General features: G+C 40.7%; 1 protein-coding gene across 4 annotated transcripts in view; it reads right to left on the reverse strand.

Annotated features, from left to right (window-relative positions):
- Positions 1-258: 258 nt before the first annotated feature.
- The window catches only part of MACROD2 (mono-ADP ribosylhydrolase 2), an 852,624-nt gene continuing 833,897 nt past the window's right edge, over positions 259-18,985 (reverse strand). For 3 of the 4 annotated variants that reach the window (XM_039717140.1, XM_039717141.1, XM_039717138.1), the window contains 3 exons: positions 10,651-10,734; positions 5,428-5,496; positions 259-3,426 (listed from right to left, as the gene is read on the reverse strand). In XM_039717140.1, the coding sequence (XP_039573074.1) occupies positions 5,435-5,496; positions 10,651-10,734 (146 nt within the window). In that variant the 3' untranslated portion in view covers positions 259-3,426; positions 5,428-5,434. The remainder of the gene's footprint in view (positions 3,427-5,427; positions 5,497-10,650; positions 10,735-18,985) is intronic. The other variant, XM_039717139.1, reaches the window with a different exon arrangement.

An 18,985-nucleotide genomic window follows, 5' to 3' on the forward strand; every position in this document is an offset into this window, starting at 1 on the left:
TTTGTAACATCTCTTGTGCAGCACTGGGATCAGTCAAGATGCCTCTTCCCCTCTGAGCTGTAAGATCCTCTAAAAATCCGCCCTGTCAGGAGATATCTGGTTGTTACAAGAATCTGCCAAATGACAAATTTTAACGAGGATCCGGCTGCATGCGTTGCTGACGGCACATCCAAACCAAAATGTTCTTTTTTGACAGCCAAAATTACCTCTGCACCACTGGCATGGTGAGGAGGGCATAAACACACGAGTGGCATTGCCTTGTCTTCAGGACAAGCTTTATTAACTATTTGCTTTAACAAGGTAGTTATGAAGGCATTGGTTCTTTAGGTTACAAGGAAAGTAACGAGACTCAGGTTCAGCATGTAAATGACAAAGTAACAAGAAAGGCATATGTTAACCCATATAACTATTAGACCATCTATTAGAGGACATTTTGCAAGCAACATTCTACATTTCTTTGCATTGAAGTAAAAACATATTTTTTGGTCAAGAAAATTACCTTTTTCAGTTTTTACATTTTTTAAAACTTATATCACAAATGTCAGGGTAAGGCAAATCCCGGATGAACAATATGATAAAAATCCCTATTCCCCAAGAAAATAGATCCACATACTCTGTTAAATTTCGTCATTTTAAAAGCAAAGCTGGCATGCACTGCATATAAACTCTTTTTTTTTAATATAATTTAATTCAAGTCCTAAAGCAGAACAGTGTTAATTCAAAGAGAGGCTTTCTCAGTGCTTTATAGAAAGAGTGACAATTAGCTGCAGTGACCCATTATTACAGACTATGTCTCAGTATCACCTTTGGATGTCATCACGGGAGCAGTCACCAGCCTGAGGAATATTGTGCCTAATGGTAGGGATGAGCACTTTCAGACACAGGAGGAACAACAATCAAGCACAGCCTCTTACATTGAATGCAAACATCAGCACCCAAGGGCTTTACACCACCTGCTGTAAATAAGTTTTGAGTTTAAATCAAAATCCTTGACATAAATACCAGCGTGGTGATTCTCTATCTAACATCAGTTCTTCTACAAAACCAGCTCTTTACCTTTCTGCATCTCCAGACAAACATCAGAGACTGACTGCACTGACTATTATTAACAGAGCTGAGAACTCATGCTGCCAAGTATATTCACTTTATGAGTAGTGAAAAATGCCAACAACTCAAATCAAAACCCACCCAAAGGAGGACAGATATAAACAAGGCTGCAAATAGTACAGTAAGGACTTAATCCACTCATAGGTTTCCTTGCTTTACACTTTCTGGACTTCATGCTTTGCTGACACATCATTGGGAAAATGGTTGTTTTGAAGACTCACTATTGTCTACCAAGGTTAAATAAAAAGCAAAATGAAATTACCATCAGGGGCTAGAGAGCATCTAATAAGATGCATCTTTCCAGCTATTTTTTTTCTTTAACTGCCAATCAGTCTTCACAAGACATTTAAGGAATCTTTATCTCCTTCTGAATGACCACACCTCAGCATCCAGCCTCCTGTGGGGCTGTCCCTTCGGCTCCCTTGCTAAAGCCAAAGTTGGTGAGGAAAGATTTTGACATCTGATTCACGGCTGATGTTAATGTTGGCCATGGGGAAGCACAATCAGAAGAGGTACAGAACTACATTCAGGGGACTGGACAGTCTGTTGAAGTTATCACAGTTGTATACATCACCTCTGGTGTATTTATCCACTCCTGACCTACCTATTATGACAGCCTGTTTCAATCACAGTAACACAGTGTGAGAAATACACAGAAACATAAGGGACCATGCAGAAGAGTCCACATCCCAAAAACATGTTCTGTCAAGCATGACGCTAGGTTGGGAAAGGAGAGCATCAGAGGCACCTCAAAGGGAACAAGGAGTCCCTTCAAGAGTATTTGGAGAGTGCAAGAGCCAGAGGAATGGTAGTTACCAAATACAGGTAATCTTAGCAAAATTCTCAAACTGATTAATAGACTAACATCAGCTCATTTACTCCTACAATTGATCCAATTTGGAGTTGTCCAGGTGATGAAGAAGCTCCTTGAGAGCCCCTCTGACACTAATCACACCTGGGTGAATATTCCACTGGAGGCAGCACACAGAAATACCCTTCTGATCCCACCTCAACAGACATGCTGGAGTCCCACAGAGAAGGGGAGGAGGGGAGATGGGGGGAGCTGTACTTTCTAGGAGCTGTACTCTCTGTTTTTAATCTGATGCTTTTCCTGTTTTCCTTTCTAATCCTTGTTTTTCCTTGACACCCTTTTGAATTAACAACAATCATTGACTGTCATAGCCCATGTTAGGTGTGCTCAGGTCACCCTTGACTTGCTGCTATTCCAGCACAGGATTTATCATTGAAACTGCTCTAGCTGAGGTGAGCCCAGATCACTGGAGGATAGAGATATGCATTACCTTTTTTTTTTTTCACTTTTTTTTTCCCTGGCCAGATATTAAATACCTATTCTGTGATTCAGGAATATTTTGGGTGAAAAAACCAATTATTTTTCTTAGAATTATCAAATTAGAATCAATTACTTTCTTAAAATGACCAAATTATTCTTAGCAGCACTTTAAAATACAGTTTGTAGCACATCCCTGTAGGGACAAAGGTTGCATGCTCTTCCATCCAGTGTATTTTCCATCAGTTACAGTACAGTTGGGAAATGTACATGAAAACCTTTTGTTCCTTTTCAACAAATTTCAGTGCAGCATTTACTGGCAGAACAATTGACATATGGAGAGACGTTCTTATCCAAATGACTGTTAATTGCTTTTAAAAAAAAATAAATCCACGCATATGCAGTGGAAAATGTAATGAGGGCTCACAAAAGCTTCTGTGTGAAGCTGTTAAAGCTGGGAGCTGTATTTAAAGATGCCTCTAATGCAGAGTCTTTCCAGCATCGAGGAAATGTCTGTTGCCTACCTGTACCCAAAGGTCATACTTACAGCACTGGTTTTGAGATGTGCAGAACTAACTGGAAAAAGCAGGATTTAGGGTGCTGGCTGTTTGAGGCTACATGTGTTACTCACATGTAAGGACATGGCACAGCATAAGCTGATCATGGGAAAGAAGATAAAGATGCTAGAAAAGGGGTGGGCCTGGAAACAGGCTACTGATGGTATGATGCAGGAGGAAAAAAGACCCAGTATAAGAGAGGGACTCACATTTCAGAAGAAACTGTTGTAAATGCAGAGTTAATTGCAAAACATTTTTAGACCTGGGAAGTTACGATCCTTTGCAACAGACTTACAGAATGAAATGCAATGAAGAACAAAGAGAAATTAAAAGCAAAGACTCATTCCCCCAAAAGCTCCCCCCCTCCCAACCCGCTGATCATCTCTGTGTGCTCTTTTCGGCCAAGAATGATGCTGGAGGATGTCAGCGCCTGCCCGTAGGGTTTCCTTGGGTCTCTCCTCTCCTGCATCCTTCCTTCGCCACAGCAGTAGAGAGAAAAGTGGAAAGAAAAAAAAGGAAAATTTTCAAATGTCTGCACAGAACCCACGTCTCTTGTTTCCCCCAAGTCTCATGTTTCCAGCAACAGATGCCTACGGTTTCATTTTATGCCCAATGTGTGTGCGTGACACAGATTATGTATAACAGCTACTATTGGGTGAGCAAATTACCTGTGCTTAGCAGGGTGTCTTGGTTTTCCAGAGCACCACCAAGCAACAGCTTGATACCAGAGACTGCCAGCTCTGGCAGGTGCTTTGGTGACAAACAACACATTAAAGTACTAAAAATAGGAAGCAGATGGACCTCCCTCGCTCCAGAATGACCCTTGTGAGATTCTCTGAGGTTTAACAGGCTGATCAATCCTCCCTGGGGACTGCTCCGAGTAATTAAAACAGCAGCAACACGGTTTGGATGATTTTGACAGTGAGTTGCAAATGAATTCAATGCCTGCTTCTAATCCTGTGCATGCCATTGAACTGCTGAGGAAGACACGGTGCGCCCGGGATCTGGCCCCGCAGTGGAACTGTAGAGATTTATTAATTAATTGCTAATTCATGAACAAAAATTACTCCAGCCCTAAACATTCACAGATACTAATTTCTATGGGGAAAAGCAGCATGAGAAACAGACTTCTTAAGGGCCACATGAAAACTGTAATATTCAAATACTTTTTTTAAACAGAGGAAGGGTATTAACATATTGATGTATTTTTAAGTTAAGGATTTGATTATTTCCTCTTTTTTGTTTGAGCAAGAAGCTAAGGGAGGGGGAGGAAGAGTTATGGATGCTGTAATTTAATAAATATTTAGAGGGTGCATCCTTTTTTTACTTCAGTACTTTTTAAATGGGACACCATCAGGGCTACTTCTCACTCCAGCAGTCTGGCAGCACGTCACCTGTCTGCTGATGAGGACCAAGAGTCACGTTCCATAATAAGACCTTGTGTTTTAAACCTCTGTGTTACAGCTGCTGCCATTGTACACCTTGCTCTTGTGCTACATTAAACCCCATGACAAGGGTAAATACAGCATGTTGCTGTTGATAATATTGGTAGTTCTCAGAAACCCTACACCAAAGGAAGCAGCTAAGGGAAGGGGTGGAAGAGTTATGGATGCTGAATTTTAATTAATATTTTGAGGGTGCATCCTTTTTCACTTCAGTACTTTTTAAATGGGACACCAACAGGGCTACTTCTCACTGTTGATAATAGTGGTACTTCTCAGAAACCCTACACCAAAGGAAGCAGTGTGCACTGAAAACAACTTCTGTAGGAGAAGTGGCTCCTGCTTCTTTTTGTTAGGGATGAGCCTTGGACTTCTGTATTACCACTACATTATTCATTTTAGTCTAGAAGAAATGCTATTTGTACCAATGAAAAACACTTCCTCAGCAGCCACCACTGCTCCAGCCACAGCACTATCATTTAGTGTGGGAAGACAAAAAAAGCTCCAAAAGGCAGCAGAGCTCCAGAAGGCAGCTCTCTGACTTTACCTTGTTTTTCAGCGGTATTGCTGAAGAGACATTAGGTACTGGAGAGCCAAGGGCAACAAACCCCTTCAAATGTGAACCTTTTGTTCCCAGAACACAGCTCATACAGAACTGAGCTTTGTTCCAACCAGTATAAATTGCCTGTCATTTTTCCAAAGCAATGCCAAAAATTGTTTGCTCACTTATTCTTCTGTTCCTTATCTCAGTGCTGTTTTGCCTTCTGATGATCTAAGACCATGCACTACCTACACCCATTACAGCTGCACACTGTTGCTATAATATTTGCTTGACAAATAAAGTTTTTCCTTTTTATGATGCAATACAGGCCATATTAGCAATTAGTTCTCCCTTGTATTCTGTCTTCTTTATTTTTTTTAATGTTTGGTAAATTTTAACTTTAATTCAGGTGCTTTCAAAGCAAGTTTTCGTGCTTTCATGCAGAAACTGTATGGAAAATAGGGGAGAAAAAAATAGTTGTGAAGGTCTTACCTGTTACTTAAGCTTTCTGCTCTGTTTCCATTGGATCATTTATACTTTCAACTTGACTATTCATTTCAGCTGAAAAAAGAAATGGGATGGTCATTAAACTCTATTAATGATACTCGTTAAGTTTATAATGTGGAGTAATAACTGCTTTTAAACCAAAAGGGACATTTATTGCATTAAGAAATCTCTTAAGTCATCAAAGAGGCCTCTTAGGGGACCCATCCTAACCTGGAGTTCCCTGGACACCATGGCAAACAGTCCTGCAAGGAGGAAGGCTTTAGCACCATTTAGAAATGCAAGCCTCTGGCTCTAGATTTGCTCTTTGGTCCACATCCATCCAGTCTGACTTTGGAGTCCAGCTCAAGGTCGAAAGGACCTTCATGTCTCTCTGCAGGCCACAGAGATACAGGTATTGCCAAAGAGTGATCTGGAGTTTTGTTGGACTAAGTGGTCTTGACCCTCAGATTCAAACCTTGACCCTCTGATCCAAACAATGGCTTCTGACAAAGTCCCTGGTAGGACCCAGGCTGAGCCACAGGATGAACACAGATCCATTTCCATAGAAAAATAGAATCATTTAGGTTGGAAAAGACCCTTAAGATCACTGAGTCCAACCAAAATCCTAACACTACCAAGTCCCACTAAACCTTGTCCCTAAATTACAGGAGTCAAAATGTGACACTTTTGATGCCTTCTCAGTTACAGAGATGCTGCTTCCAGAAGTTCTTGAACCGCAAATTGCTGGAACCTAGGAGAGGATTCAGAGGCAATGTCACTATATTCCTACAATAACAGTTTGTTAGTGTAAGATCCATTTAAAAGCCAACCTTATTTTCATTTAAAATGACATTTAAAAAAACAAACTAAGAAAAAAGATTAAAATAAATTAAATAGAAGGCTTAAACTAATTTCACTGTGACATTTGTCAAAACTATAATTTAAACTACGGCAGGTGTGAATGGTCATAGTTAAGCTAAACATAAATACCTGCAGTTTTAAGACTAATATCTAGTATTTGTTCTGCACTGAATTTGAAGCCATTTATAGTAAAACTGTTTTTTGTTTCTTTACTCTGGCTTTGTGTAGTGTTATCACCTGTAGATTATGAGGCATTTGGCATGGGTGACAGAAAAAAACCTCAAACATGAGTAGAAGATTTGGAAATTAAGATGGGAGAGAGGAAGGAAAAAACCCCAAAATCAATAATGATGCTACTTCCAGCCAGGCAGTATGATGTCTTTTCTGAATCAATATCATGCCAATGTACCTGTTACAGTTTTGATGAATTATTTGTAAATTATTAATAACCAATATGCAGAGAAGATTTTGTAATGGCTTCCTGGATGTATGTGATGAATAATATGAAAAGTATCCTCTCCTGATTACAGAGCTGTGATGCTCATCACATTTAGCAAGCTTGTGTTCTTTAACAATATTTGCATAGAAAAGACAGGATGCTTAATAAATAAAAAAATCATGGAAGGAAGGCTGCTGCACACTGACAAGAGCATCCTCTCCCAGCCTCATCATGCTGGACAGCTTCACTGGCAGTATTTGTTAAAAATACTGTCAGCCTTCACTCATTCTACAGAAACCTCCCGCAAAATAAATCTGGACTTGAAACCTGTGGTGAGGCTCTGTCAGCATCCCAGATGAACCTTTTCCTCTGTATTTGTGACGGAGCTCAGCTCTTTGCATGAACTCTCCTAAGGACAGGGAGGTCTGACTGAAGAATGGGCTTCTGCAGACCACTGAGTGAACCCCAATGTATGCCACTATGAGTGCAGCCACACAGTTCTCTGTGTTTAGCTGGGAAACAGCACGGGAGTGAAGCACATAGCACAAGAACACATGGAAGAACAGCCATCAGGTGTGGTGGGGATGGGACTCACAATCCTCAGTTCCTCCCAGCATAACGTGGTGTCAGAAAGGCATCATTAGCCCTGGGTGTTCTGCATCCAATCAACAAACCAAAATAGGGGTTCTCTCTGATAAGCAAGGTTTTTAAAAGGTTTTAAACTGCTAACTCGCTTTAGCAGTCTGGTTGCACCTCCCCATAATATGCTACATCAGCCAACAGCTCCGAGAAGCACCTGGAGTGCAGAGATGCACGTCTCCTAAATTCAGTTTTACCTGCACCTCCTTCTGCACTTTCACAGATGGATTTTATGCCAGAAATGGACATCTCTGTGCAATGGATGTGAACATGCTCTGTCTGATTTCTTTTAAATTTTGACCCCTTGGGGGCAAAAATTATCAACTCTCAAATGATGACCAGGCAGGGATTTCTCCCCCAAAAGCAAGAACATTCCTTGCAAGAGGAGAAGAAATAACGCAGCAAATAATTCCCATCCATAACAGGATGAAGGAGAAGACAGGCAAATGGGAGATTGGAGAGCCAGTTAAAGTCATCTGAGAGAGACAGTGCATTTCTTTAGCCTAAGATATTATGCCACAGACCTGGACAGCAGATGACACCAAAATATTAGTGTTTTGGTTTAAATCAGGATGCAGCTTTCCACAGGCTTGAAACAAAAAAGATGATGGAGGAACCCCATTATGAAAAGTTTGATCTGACTAATACAAGCTGGAAACTAAAAATTGCTTTAGTAATCTCTAGAGCTTTGGGGAAGGAAGGAAGGAAGGAAGGAAGGAAGGAAGGAAGGAAGGAAGGAAGGAAGCTGCTGAGGGGGAAATACCATCTGAGAACCCAATCACCAAAGGTGGGGTTTGCCATCATTAAAAAAAATAATCAAAATAATCAGCAAATCTGTCTGGATACAAGAAATTTAATATAGAAGGGTCTTTACTCTGATGGCTGATGGAAATGGGCAGGACAAATATGTGTCTGTACACACAGCTCTAATCCAGGCTACAGATGCACCTTCTGACAGTTTTCCTGATGAAGAATCAATCCCAGGTCTCAAATAATAGTAATTCCTCAAATGTATCACTCTCATGGATCTGCCCACTGGATGAACCAATATTGAGATCCACCCAAGCTGTCTGAACTCTCTGCATCTCTAATGCACTTTCCACTGTGCTGTTGAACATGAAATTAAACCACAAGAGCTGGGCTGCCAGGGGGATGCAGTGATACATATTTGTGCTTTCAGCTGTGAAGCAATGAGATCTCCTGGGGCGGAAAGAAGGAGACCAGAGAAAAAAATAGGCAATTTACATAAAAATGACTGTTAAAGGGAATGAGTTTGATCCTTCCTCTCTCTTTTTTTTTTTTAAACATGCAGTATATGTCCACAAGGAAAACCACCCTGTAATATAATCCTAATAGCAATTTAAGCTGTCTAGAAACAAAACCTTCCCTGAGAAGTGAAGTACTTTTTGGCAGCCTATGCAAACACCCTTTTCCTGTTCTTTCATATAACCTAGAAAGCTCAAAGAAAAGAAAGGTATAAGATGAGTCATATGTAGAAGATGTTACAAGATAAACAAGATTTGAAACAGAGAAACCTATCAAGATTCTAATTTCAGAAACTGCTAGGTGGTCCTGCTGTCCTGTCCTATGGGCACATGTTGAAACAGTTATGCAATCACTTTCCTTTCCAGCCAGAAATCCCTTAAGATATTCCTTTAGTAAATTTGGATTTGTTTTCACTAAGTAGTCCAAAGTATCCCATGGATTCACAATTCAAATGTTTTAATGTGCTATGACTTTTGGGTTTGTTCAAAGAATGAGTCAAGAAGGCTGCTTTGGCTTTATTTTCCACTTCTATTTGTAATAGTATAAACTCTAGTATTTCCTAATAAAGAAAAGTCCATTATGCACACTTGCTTTTCCTGTGCTTGCAAACTTCTTTACAGGCCAGTATCTAATCAGTCACCCATTCAAATGCTGCAACACAATCTGACATCAGAGAAAGGAAATCAGCATCAGATTCTTCATGTAATGGCAAGAACAATATAATTGGTTTGTCTTTGAGATGTATAAAAGTGTCCCTTCAATTAATATTATGCCAATGTTGAGGAGGTTAAAGAAAGAGTTAAAAAATAGCCTTCACTACAGAGAAGAGTCTATGGGTATGAAATGAGGATTGTATACCCAATCCCAAACCCATTGCTGTCTGGGGCAGTAAAAAAGCCCCTCTGGGTAAAACCCAACAAAACCGTGTATGTAGCTCTGTTTGCTACAAGAGCTGAGCAAGATGGGTGAAAAAGGCCTCACAAAGCCGAAGCACCAATGCTGATTCCCACCACAATTTCTTTACATACAGGATGAGTCAAAACAGTAAATTATTTTTTGTTTACAAGGATGTTACACACTGCAGACTTGAGTAGCATCTTAGTACTCAGCCCTTGCTGGAATTTGCCACACAGACGGGTCATTGGATCACCGAGATCAATGTTGGAGGAATAAAATTTCCAAGTCAGGAATTGTGGGTTGATTATGTCCACAAACCTGACTGGAACTGCTGTTGGGTCAACTAAATTGTGGTTATTTTATTAACAGTAAAAGTCCTAGTGAGAGTATGGATACTGAAGGAGGAGGAAAGGGAGGAATCACAGCTGACTGAGAATGAGACCAACATACAAGTTCAGAGTGGTTATACTGCCAAACACTTCCCACTCGATGGAGCTGGGCACCAGCACAAAAATATTTAGAAATAATCCTCTGACTGCAGATAGATCCCCAACCTCTTGGCCAATTCTATACCAAGACCAATGGGTCCAAAATATTACTTATTTAAAAGGCAGACAGTGTAGAACATCCCAACTGAACACATTAACTCAATCAAATTAAAAAGCAGGGCTACAGTGCTGAAAGTTACTTCCACCAGACTCACAAGACAGTAGAGATGGTGTAAACTCTCAAAAAGACTCAGTTGAAGAGACTGTAAATATAATTTGATTTTTTTAGGAGGAAACATATAAACAAACTCCAGAAAGGCAATGCTAGGTATCAACTTCAGGATAATATACAGAGTAATAGAATGGTTTTGCTTGGAAAAGACTTTAAAGACTGTGTAGTTCTACTACCCTGCCTTGGGCAAGGACACCTTCCACCAGATCAGGTTATTCCAAGCCCCCATGAGCCTGGCTTTGAACACTTCCAGGAATGGAGCATCCAGAGCTCTGTGGACAATCCGTTTCACTGCCTCCCTACCCTCACAGTGAACAATTCTTTACTAATATCCAATCTAAACACTCTCTTTGTCAAATTTCAGCCATTACCCTAAAAAATTAATTGAAAATAACAGAACAACTTACCATCCTTATTTGAAACATCTGCTGCTTGACTTGCAAGGTCAATTTTCACAGGCTCCACAGAAGTTTCCTCTTGCTCTTGTATCCCTATAATATAAGCCAAAGAAGGAGAAAAATCAATACTCACAGTACCCAATTAATATCTAATTCTCAGACTCTTCATGCCTGGCTTTTTCTTTTCCTTCTGGCAAGCTCTTACCTTTGTAGACTCCACTGTTGTATAGTGGCACCCACTAGAGAAGAGGACAGAGGCTATAGGGAGAACATGGTTTGAAAATAATTGCCTGAATATTTATAGCAATTCAAACTCTTTTTTAACTGGGATTGTTAAAATCACATCGTGGTGTGTGCAACTGCCTCCCCACTATTCTTTTCTCATCACTTTTAAAGAATCACCTCTGGTCATAAAATGAAGTATATGATGGGGACTTAATCACAGTTATAAAGTTTCTATACCCAGCAGAAAGAAAATAAATACAGTGAAGTGTTCAAATACACTGGGTAGCCCGACACAAACTAGAATATGAATGTGGGAAAATGCATTTTATCATTGTAACTCAATATTTTTATCTCTTCTGCCTCAGGCTTGTCTGGAAGCTTAGATTCAAATTCCTAACAATATTTGAAAAGGTAAAAAAATAATTTGCTGTTTTAGACAGAGTTCTACTATTCTGCCATTGGCTAAGAAGCCAATTTTTATTTACATTCCATCATGCTACTTCTCTGCTTCTGTGGCTGCTGTAAAACCTGTTGCACTCATGTGACTGAACTCCAGGATATCAGGGGATTGGTCACTAAGGGATCCAGGCATTTGTGTGGTTATAATGAGACAGCAGAGTGTAGTAAGAACTCAGATATTTCAGAAACATTTCATTCATAAACTGAAATAATTTACCCCTTCACCAACACAGATGAAACCTTCACTGTCTCTCAAAAACCTCCTTCTTTCTCCTGTGGAATTCTAAAGCAGGCTTTTTAAGGCCACCAGAGTATACTACATTTATTTTGTCCATAAAAATGTATTTACTACTGAAAATTTCAGCCACATTTCCTTCTAATTTGATCTGCAAACCAATGGTATAATGGGGAATTTAATTTCCTCTCTGCTTGCTGTGATGGCCAATGCTATTTTCACTGGGAACTTCTGGCAGACTCCCTATAGAATCACAGAATCATTCAGGTAGGAAAAGACCTCTAAGACAGAGTGCCACTGTTAACCCAAGACTGCTAAGTACACCACAAAATCATGTCCTCAAGTACCACATCCACTCACCTTCTGAACACTTCCAGGGCTGGGATTCCACTGCTTCCCTGGGCAGCCTATTCCAATGCCTGACCTACAGTCCTACCAAGCTTGGGGGATGGATGACTTTACAGTGCTAGAAATGTTACTTATCATTTTAACAGACCTTCCTTCTCATGCAGAAACTTTTCAGCAGATCATCATATCAGCAGCTTCACCTCTTCCTCACTGGTTTAAAATCATCTCCCCAGACAAAATACTTGTAAACATCTGTGACTGAGAATGCTGCACATCTGCCTGAAATGGCCCCTTTGTGGCCATCAAGCTCCAGATGCTTCTCCAGGGAATTCATGAGAGTGAGCGTGGTTATCTCCTGTGTTTTTTTATGCACCAACATCCCCAAGATTTCCCAGTGCTCACCTAACTGTCTTTTTGGCTCATGCAAAAGATAAACCCAGGTGACCCTACACAAATAATATGTATATGTCAGGAATTTGTCAAGTACAAGACTGAACAGGTGTTTCAAAATCCCTGCCTGACTTCTCCTGGCAAAATCAATATGAAATTTGAGGGACCATGAAAATACTGATTAATGAAGGAAGATACACAGACATTCTGATTGTGATACATTTTGATTATCTGAGGGAAGCATCTCTATGAAAAATAAAACTTTGAAAAATCTCAGAATAATCAGGTGGGCTGGGAGGAAGCTTAAAAACCATTTAGTTCCAATCTCCCTGCCATGGGCAGGGACACCTTCCATTAGACCAGGGTGTTCCAAGCCACATCCAACCTGGCCTTGAACACTTCCAGGGATGGCGCAACAACAGCTTCACAAGGCAATATGTGCCAGGGCCTCACCAACCTCTGAGTAAAGAATTTCCTCCTAATATCCAGTCTTAAACCTACTCTTTCATGTTAGAAACATTCCCCTTTGTCCTGTTGACTGTCTCTACATGAGTGCAGCCTGCAGTGGATGCAGCTCTACCCACCAAGACACCCTGATGGCTCATGTAGGTGTTTGGGATGTCTGCTAAACACCAGCATGCTCCAGCTGGCAGCTGCTCCCTCTGAATCTGACTTTGACTCCTCTAAACCACCATGTATTAACCAAATAAAGGAGATATGATACAACAGGTCATGTCTGGCCTTCCAGTTTCTCCTCTTGTCACTGCCTGAAGATGAGCACATAAAGTTCCCAGCCCTTATCACAAGAACTTTAACTAGCCAGCATGCCTGGCTTTACCATGCTGCTGAAAGGTTTTTTGCTTTCCATTTCAGAAATCTCTCATGCAGCGGACAGGTGCAAAGGTTTATTAGCATAGTGCTAGGTGATGATAGAGGCTAATGAAAGACACATGTGCATGTGTAAATTTCTGCACATTTGCTTAGTTCCAGTTGTCTTCCATTTGCAGTGATAACATCTGACATGGGATGGGGGGTGGTAAACCTAGAAAGAGGCTAGGAAGAGTAACAACAGCATCAATAGATCTGCAGAATTTTTTGCAGAGGTTCAGGATCATAAATACTGTCAGAAGAGTTGCTTTTGTTCCGCTTTTTTACCTTCTTTCCATGTCTGAAACTCTGATTCCCCATCTTTTCTAGGAGAGGATTGTTGCAGTATCAGTGGTATTTACACTGGGAGTTTGTTGTTGGATATTGTCAGCAAGAAAAAATTGTAGTGGGAAATAGTGTTCAGGGAAAACTAGGCAGAAGATATTTTAAACTTTTACTAAGTTGAGCACCACTGCAAATCTTGGGAGGTGGTTTTCACCATTTACCATCTCATTTTTTTGGGAAGATTTACAAATTCAGTTAATATAAATTTAATTTCTTCCTTCATTATTACTATGGGATGGACACAGGAACGTTCAGTATACTGACATACATGTGGAAAGGGTATTATCCAAAATAGCTCCCATGCTGTGCACTCAATTCAAGTTCACTCTGAGATCAGCCCAATTCACATAAACAGAGGAATTTGATCAATACCAGAAACTGCCTTGACAGGCAATTTATTCATGAGGCCTCTCCCTCAATTTAATTCTTTCAGGTTAAAGCACAAACAAGCAAAGGGTTTCAGGTCTCCATGAAGGAGCTCCTGAAGGGGAGGGAGCCCAGGAGATACTGCTTTCAATATCAATTCCCATTTCCAATTGTGCTCCTGCCAGAGCTCATTACCTGAACCCTTTGCCAGCTGGTTACACAACCAGCCCAGCACTAAGAAACAATGGGCTGCTGGCACGGGCAAGCAGGGCTCCCAGCCTTTTCCAATGCACAAGACAAATATATACCAGGAAGACAGAAATCTCTGTACACTTATTTAAACTCTTCTTTTTTTCCCTTAATAGTCACTTGTTCCATGTGCTTACAGTTAATATGCCATTTTCTCTAGAGATTATTTTTTCCCCTCTAAATTCAGGTACTGTTTCCAAAACTAACGTGAAGCTCTTGTGGTAGCTCTTGGTACCTTAGCATTGCTTTTAAAATTGTCCAAATTTAGATGTTAGGCATCTGTTTTACAAATCCCCAATAATTTCTAACAAGCAAAAAGTGTAACCCTTGTTTTCTTCATGATCCTTTACTTCTCCTTTTGTACAAGGTTTGCATCTATTTCAAGCAACAAAAGCAAGCAACAATGCAGGCTTAGAAGCTGTAACAACCCAAGAACTCAGTTTCTGCTCTGAGCTGCCATCCTTAAGGATTCATATTTCTCTTTGATGAGTCTCAAAGGGGGTTCTCCTGGCAGAGCCTTCGAGACCAGCCTTGGCATTGCGTGGGTCAGGGATGTCAAGTGGGTTCTGAACCAGGAACCTGGGTTCCTGCTATTAGTTTCTAGCTTGTTAATAATGCCAGAGACCCCCTTTAAGACAAACAGAAGAACAAGTTTCATGTGTAAATTAGTTCTGCCAGTGTAATCATATACTCCATGGTAACTTAAATCTTTAACAAGTCCCCAGTCATAGAAGTCTTGTAATAAGTGGGAAGTCCAAAGATCATTCTGAATATTTGAGGGAGAAAAGAGTTGTCAATACTACAACAATCCTGAAAACTACTATTTTTACAGGCAAAATGGCAATGCCATAATTCCCATAGCTAACCTGCTCCACAATTCTGGGTGTTGCTGCAGGAATTCTAATAAAATACTATCCTGACCACAGACAATGTGCAACCTGAAGAAATTCATTAGCTGTAAATTATTCATAATGGAGTTGCTTCTACTTGTGTTATATACTTTGAAAAAATCACCTATGTCATTACGCAAGAGGAAAACCATGTTAGAGCTATACTGAACAATCCAGATTTCTCCAATTCATACCCACTGTTGTTTTGAGTTTAGCTGTAAATATGCTTCCCCTAATCATGAGACTCTGAGAGAGTCAGGCATGTTAAAAAAGAATAAATCCAAATTTCTCTGTTTAAAATTGGAGCACACAATTTTTCATCTGCAGTAACAAACCAAAAGAAAACAAACAATCAAAAAAAACCCCCCCAAAACAGAAAAAGCTCTTCTGACCAACAGCTGCATTATCTTATCTGTCAAAACCAGTTCCTATTTCTTTGCTCTGTGAATAACCAGAGTTGTTTTTTTTCCTTCTTTCCAGCCATTTCATTGTAGCACTTTGCTAATGTGACTGTCAAGCCTTCACATACTTTGTTTACTGCTGTATTTTAGTAACATTACAAATGCTGCCTCATTTAGAATCAGAAGCTGTCTGTGGTACAAGGATTCTGTTTGACTCCTGTTTGATATCCATCTGGGACGACTGACCCTTTTAATCAGACTGGATTCTACCACATCAAATATTTGTGCTGTCTTCTTGTATGGCTTTACAGGTGTAAGCACCCAACCTGCTGCTCTTGGGACACTAAGAAAAAAACCAGCAATCCTTTTCCATCTGTACTTCATCACATTTGAGCTGGAGGGCAGTTTTCTCCCTTGCTGTCCTTCTGCAATGTGCAGGTCAAGATTGACAGTTCTGAATCTGCAGGAGCCACCACCGTGCCTCTTGCTGTTCAGCATGGCTCAGTAAATAACAAACAACTCCATCTGTTCTATCAGGAATATTACACCTTGATCAACCACCACCCTGTCCCCAGCAATTACACTCCAGAGAGATGAAAGAAAACTCCAGAATGCAGATTTCAAATGAGGGTGTGCTGGTTATGGTACCAGCTTTGCTGGGCTTTTCAAAGCAGTGAGTGAGCATCATTCTGGATTTGTGCTGCAGCCCCCTCATTGTAAATTGGAGTGTGTACCCCCCTTTTTGGAATTTTGGCCTTGTGAGTAACAAAGAGTGATGAATCTCCCTTTCCCTCCAGTGCAGCGTGTGTCAGCTCAGCTCTCTGTGTTTGTGCACAACTGTACCTAAAGGCATCCTGCTGCTCCCAGCCACTGTTATTCCCAGCTCAAGCTGAATGCCAATTTTAAAAAAATGCAATTTAAAAGTGTCTAAGATCTGTTTATCCCTATCCCCTTCCAGCCTTTCATTAAACATACTGTTAGTAAAATCCCATTGTGCCCACCATTCTCCAAAGGTGGGAATGGAAGGCTAGTGAGGATTGTCACTCAGCAATACCATCCATAAGAGCCATACAAATCTGGCACATCTAAAATCACTCATGTCCAACAGGAGCACATTGTGTATTTTATCTCTCTCTAAAATCAGGATAAATCTGAACACAGCAGGCTCTTGATGAATGCAAGGTACATTGTTTTAAGAAAAGTCTTCTTGTTTTTTTTTAATTCTGGAAAATGTGTAAAAGGCCATGCCATTGTTTTCCAGATGCTCTTTTTGTGAAACCTCTCAACAAAGAAGAAGCCTGCAGCATAGAATGTTTGAAATGGAGAATCCAGAAAATTAATCTCATCCCTCAATTGCTGGCTGTTAAATCAACTAAAATGTTGCCTGGTTGTGATCAAACTAGGAGATCACCTGTCCTGAATGGTTATGCTCCCTCCCTGCCTACAAATAAGGCAGATAGCATGCTCAGTAGTATTATGACAAGTGAAGGGAACAGAAATGGTATGATTATTTACCTCTCTTTCCCATTCTGTCATTTTTTCCCGGTGTTTGTGAAACTCAAGAGTGATTTGGTTCAGTTCCTGATCACTACCTACCTCATCCTAAAAACTGTCTAGGTGTGAGGAATTAGAACACTAGGGGACCCTTTCATGTAATCCTCAGAAAATCTACATATTTCCTAGAGCACACTTTTTACCACAGGAAATGATGCTGGGCATTCAGAAATATTTTCTGAATTCCATGGCCAGATGAGCCTGTTGAAAGACAGCTGCCTGCCAGAATGATATCTGCACCTCTACTCCCATCTCAATATCACTGTTCTCCACACACTCACAAGGCTCATCACCACATACCTGGTAGCACAACAGCTCTCTCCAGCACCTTTAATTCCTCTCTGCAATATTAATCTGTTGTGAGGACTCCTGGTCTTAATTTTGATGAACCAGTGTGGGAGCCCAAATATTTTAATAGGACTTTCTTTCCCTTCAGTCCACCCACTAAAAACCAGAACAACTTAATAGCCTGTGCTGCCATCAGCAGCACATACTCTACCTCTATTCCTCTTCAATCTTGTATTCACTGTATTTTCTGAGCACTTCAAATGATCTTGAGAAAACTGCAGAAAAGCAGACTCTGATAGCAAAGAGATCCTGGGTCTCCTAAACAGGACAGATTTGTCAGAACGTGACACTGTTTCAAAAAAAGAGAAAGAAACTTTCCATTTTGTTCCAAAGTAATGACTCCAAATATAAAGGAGACTGAGAGAGTCCTCAGCTTTGAGCAGCAGGGCAAGAACCAGATGGGTACCTGTAGTGAACAGAAACAATATTTATAATAGAAATTATAAGGAAAAGATGGGGAAGAAGAGGGGGAGAACCTCAGAGAACCCCAAACCACTCAAGAGCTGTTTAGAAGAGTTCCTCTCAGAGAAGCACCCTCACCTTTCATGGAGAACCCACACAGGGCAAAAGGAGGCTTTGCCCAAGCTTATGATGATGTACCTATATAAGTTATGAGGAAAAGATGGGGAAGAAGAGGGGAAGAACCTCAGAGAACCTCAAACCGCTCAAGAGCTGAAAGTTAGAAGAGTTCCTCTCAGAGAAGCACCCTCATCTTTCATGGAGAACCCACACAGGGCAAAAGGAGGCTTTGCCCAAGCTTATGATGATGTACCTTTGGGGCTTCTCATCCTTCTGGCTTGCAACCAGTTATTTGCAAAGCCCCTGCATCTGAAAGAGGTTACTGCTGAGCAAAACAGTAATCTTGGAAAATATTCTATTCAATTCCTCTTCAAGAAGACTATTACCAAAATTATGAAGAATGAGCTGAGGGTGTATTACCTCCCAAGCATGGATGCCATTTTTAATTTCTTCTGATAACTGGATGAATATAAGAACAAAAATTTTATAGCAGTGACATGGAGTAAGATATTTCCCCAGCAAATAACAGGACTAAATGAGAGGAAGGGATGCTTTAACCCTCAGGTGCTCTATGCTAGCAGGGAACAATCACACCCTCTTCTGAATAGAGACTGTATATAAGTAAGGCATGTGAAGACCTAAATCATGAGTGGTGATTTGAACCCCAAATCAAGTGTGGTGAGGCACTGGCACAGGCTTCCCAGAGAAGCTGTGGATGACCCACCCCTGGAAGTGTTCAATATCAGGTTGGATGGAGCTCTCATCAACCTGGTCATCTGGAAGGTGTCCCTGCCCATGGCAGGGAGATGGAAACTAAAGAGTTCTTCAAGTCCCTTCCAACCCAAAACACTGCATGATAACAGCAGTGCCGGATGTAATCCCATGCCACATATTCCCAAAGAGAGACAAGCCTAAAAGAAAGAGTTCTTTGAGTCCCTTCCAACCCAAAACACTGCATGATAACAGCAGTGCCGGATGTAATCCCATGCCACATATTCCCAAACGGAGACAAGCCTAAAAGAACAACCTCCACACTGTGTCAAGCAATTCAGCTGCATGGTGGCAATCATGCTCTGATACCCATTTCAGTGGCAGCTCTCAAGAACCAGATTTCTTGGGGTCCAAGGAAGGTGCATAGCCAGACAGTG

This window comes from Passer montanus, unplaced genomic scaffold, assembly GCF_014805655.1.
Source record: "Passer montanus isolate IOZ18808 unplaced genomic scaffold, ASM1480565v1 scaffold37, whole genome shotgun sequence".
In the NCBI taxonomy this organism is placed as follows: Eukaryota; Metazoa; Chordata; class Aves; order Passeriformes; family Passeridae; genus Passer; species Passer montanus.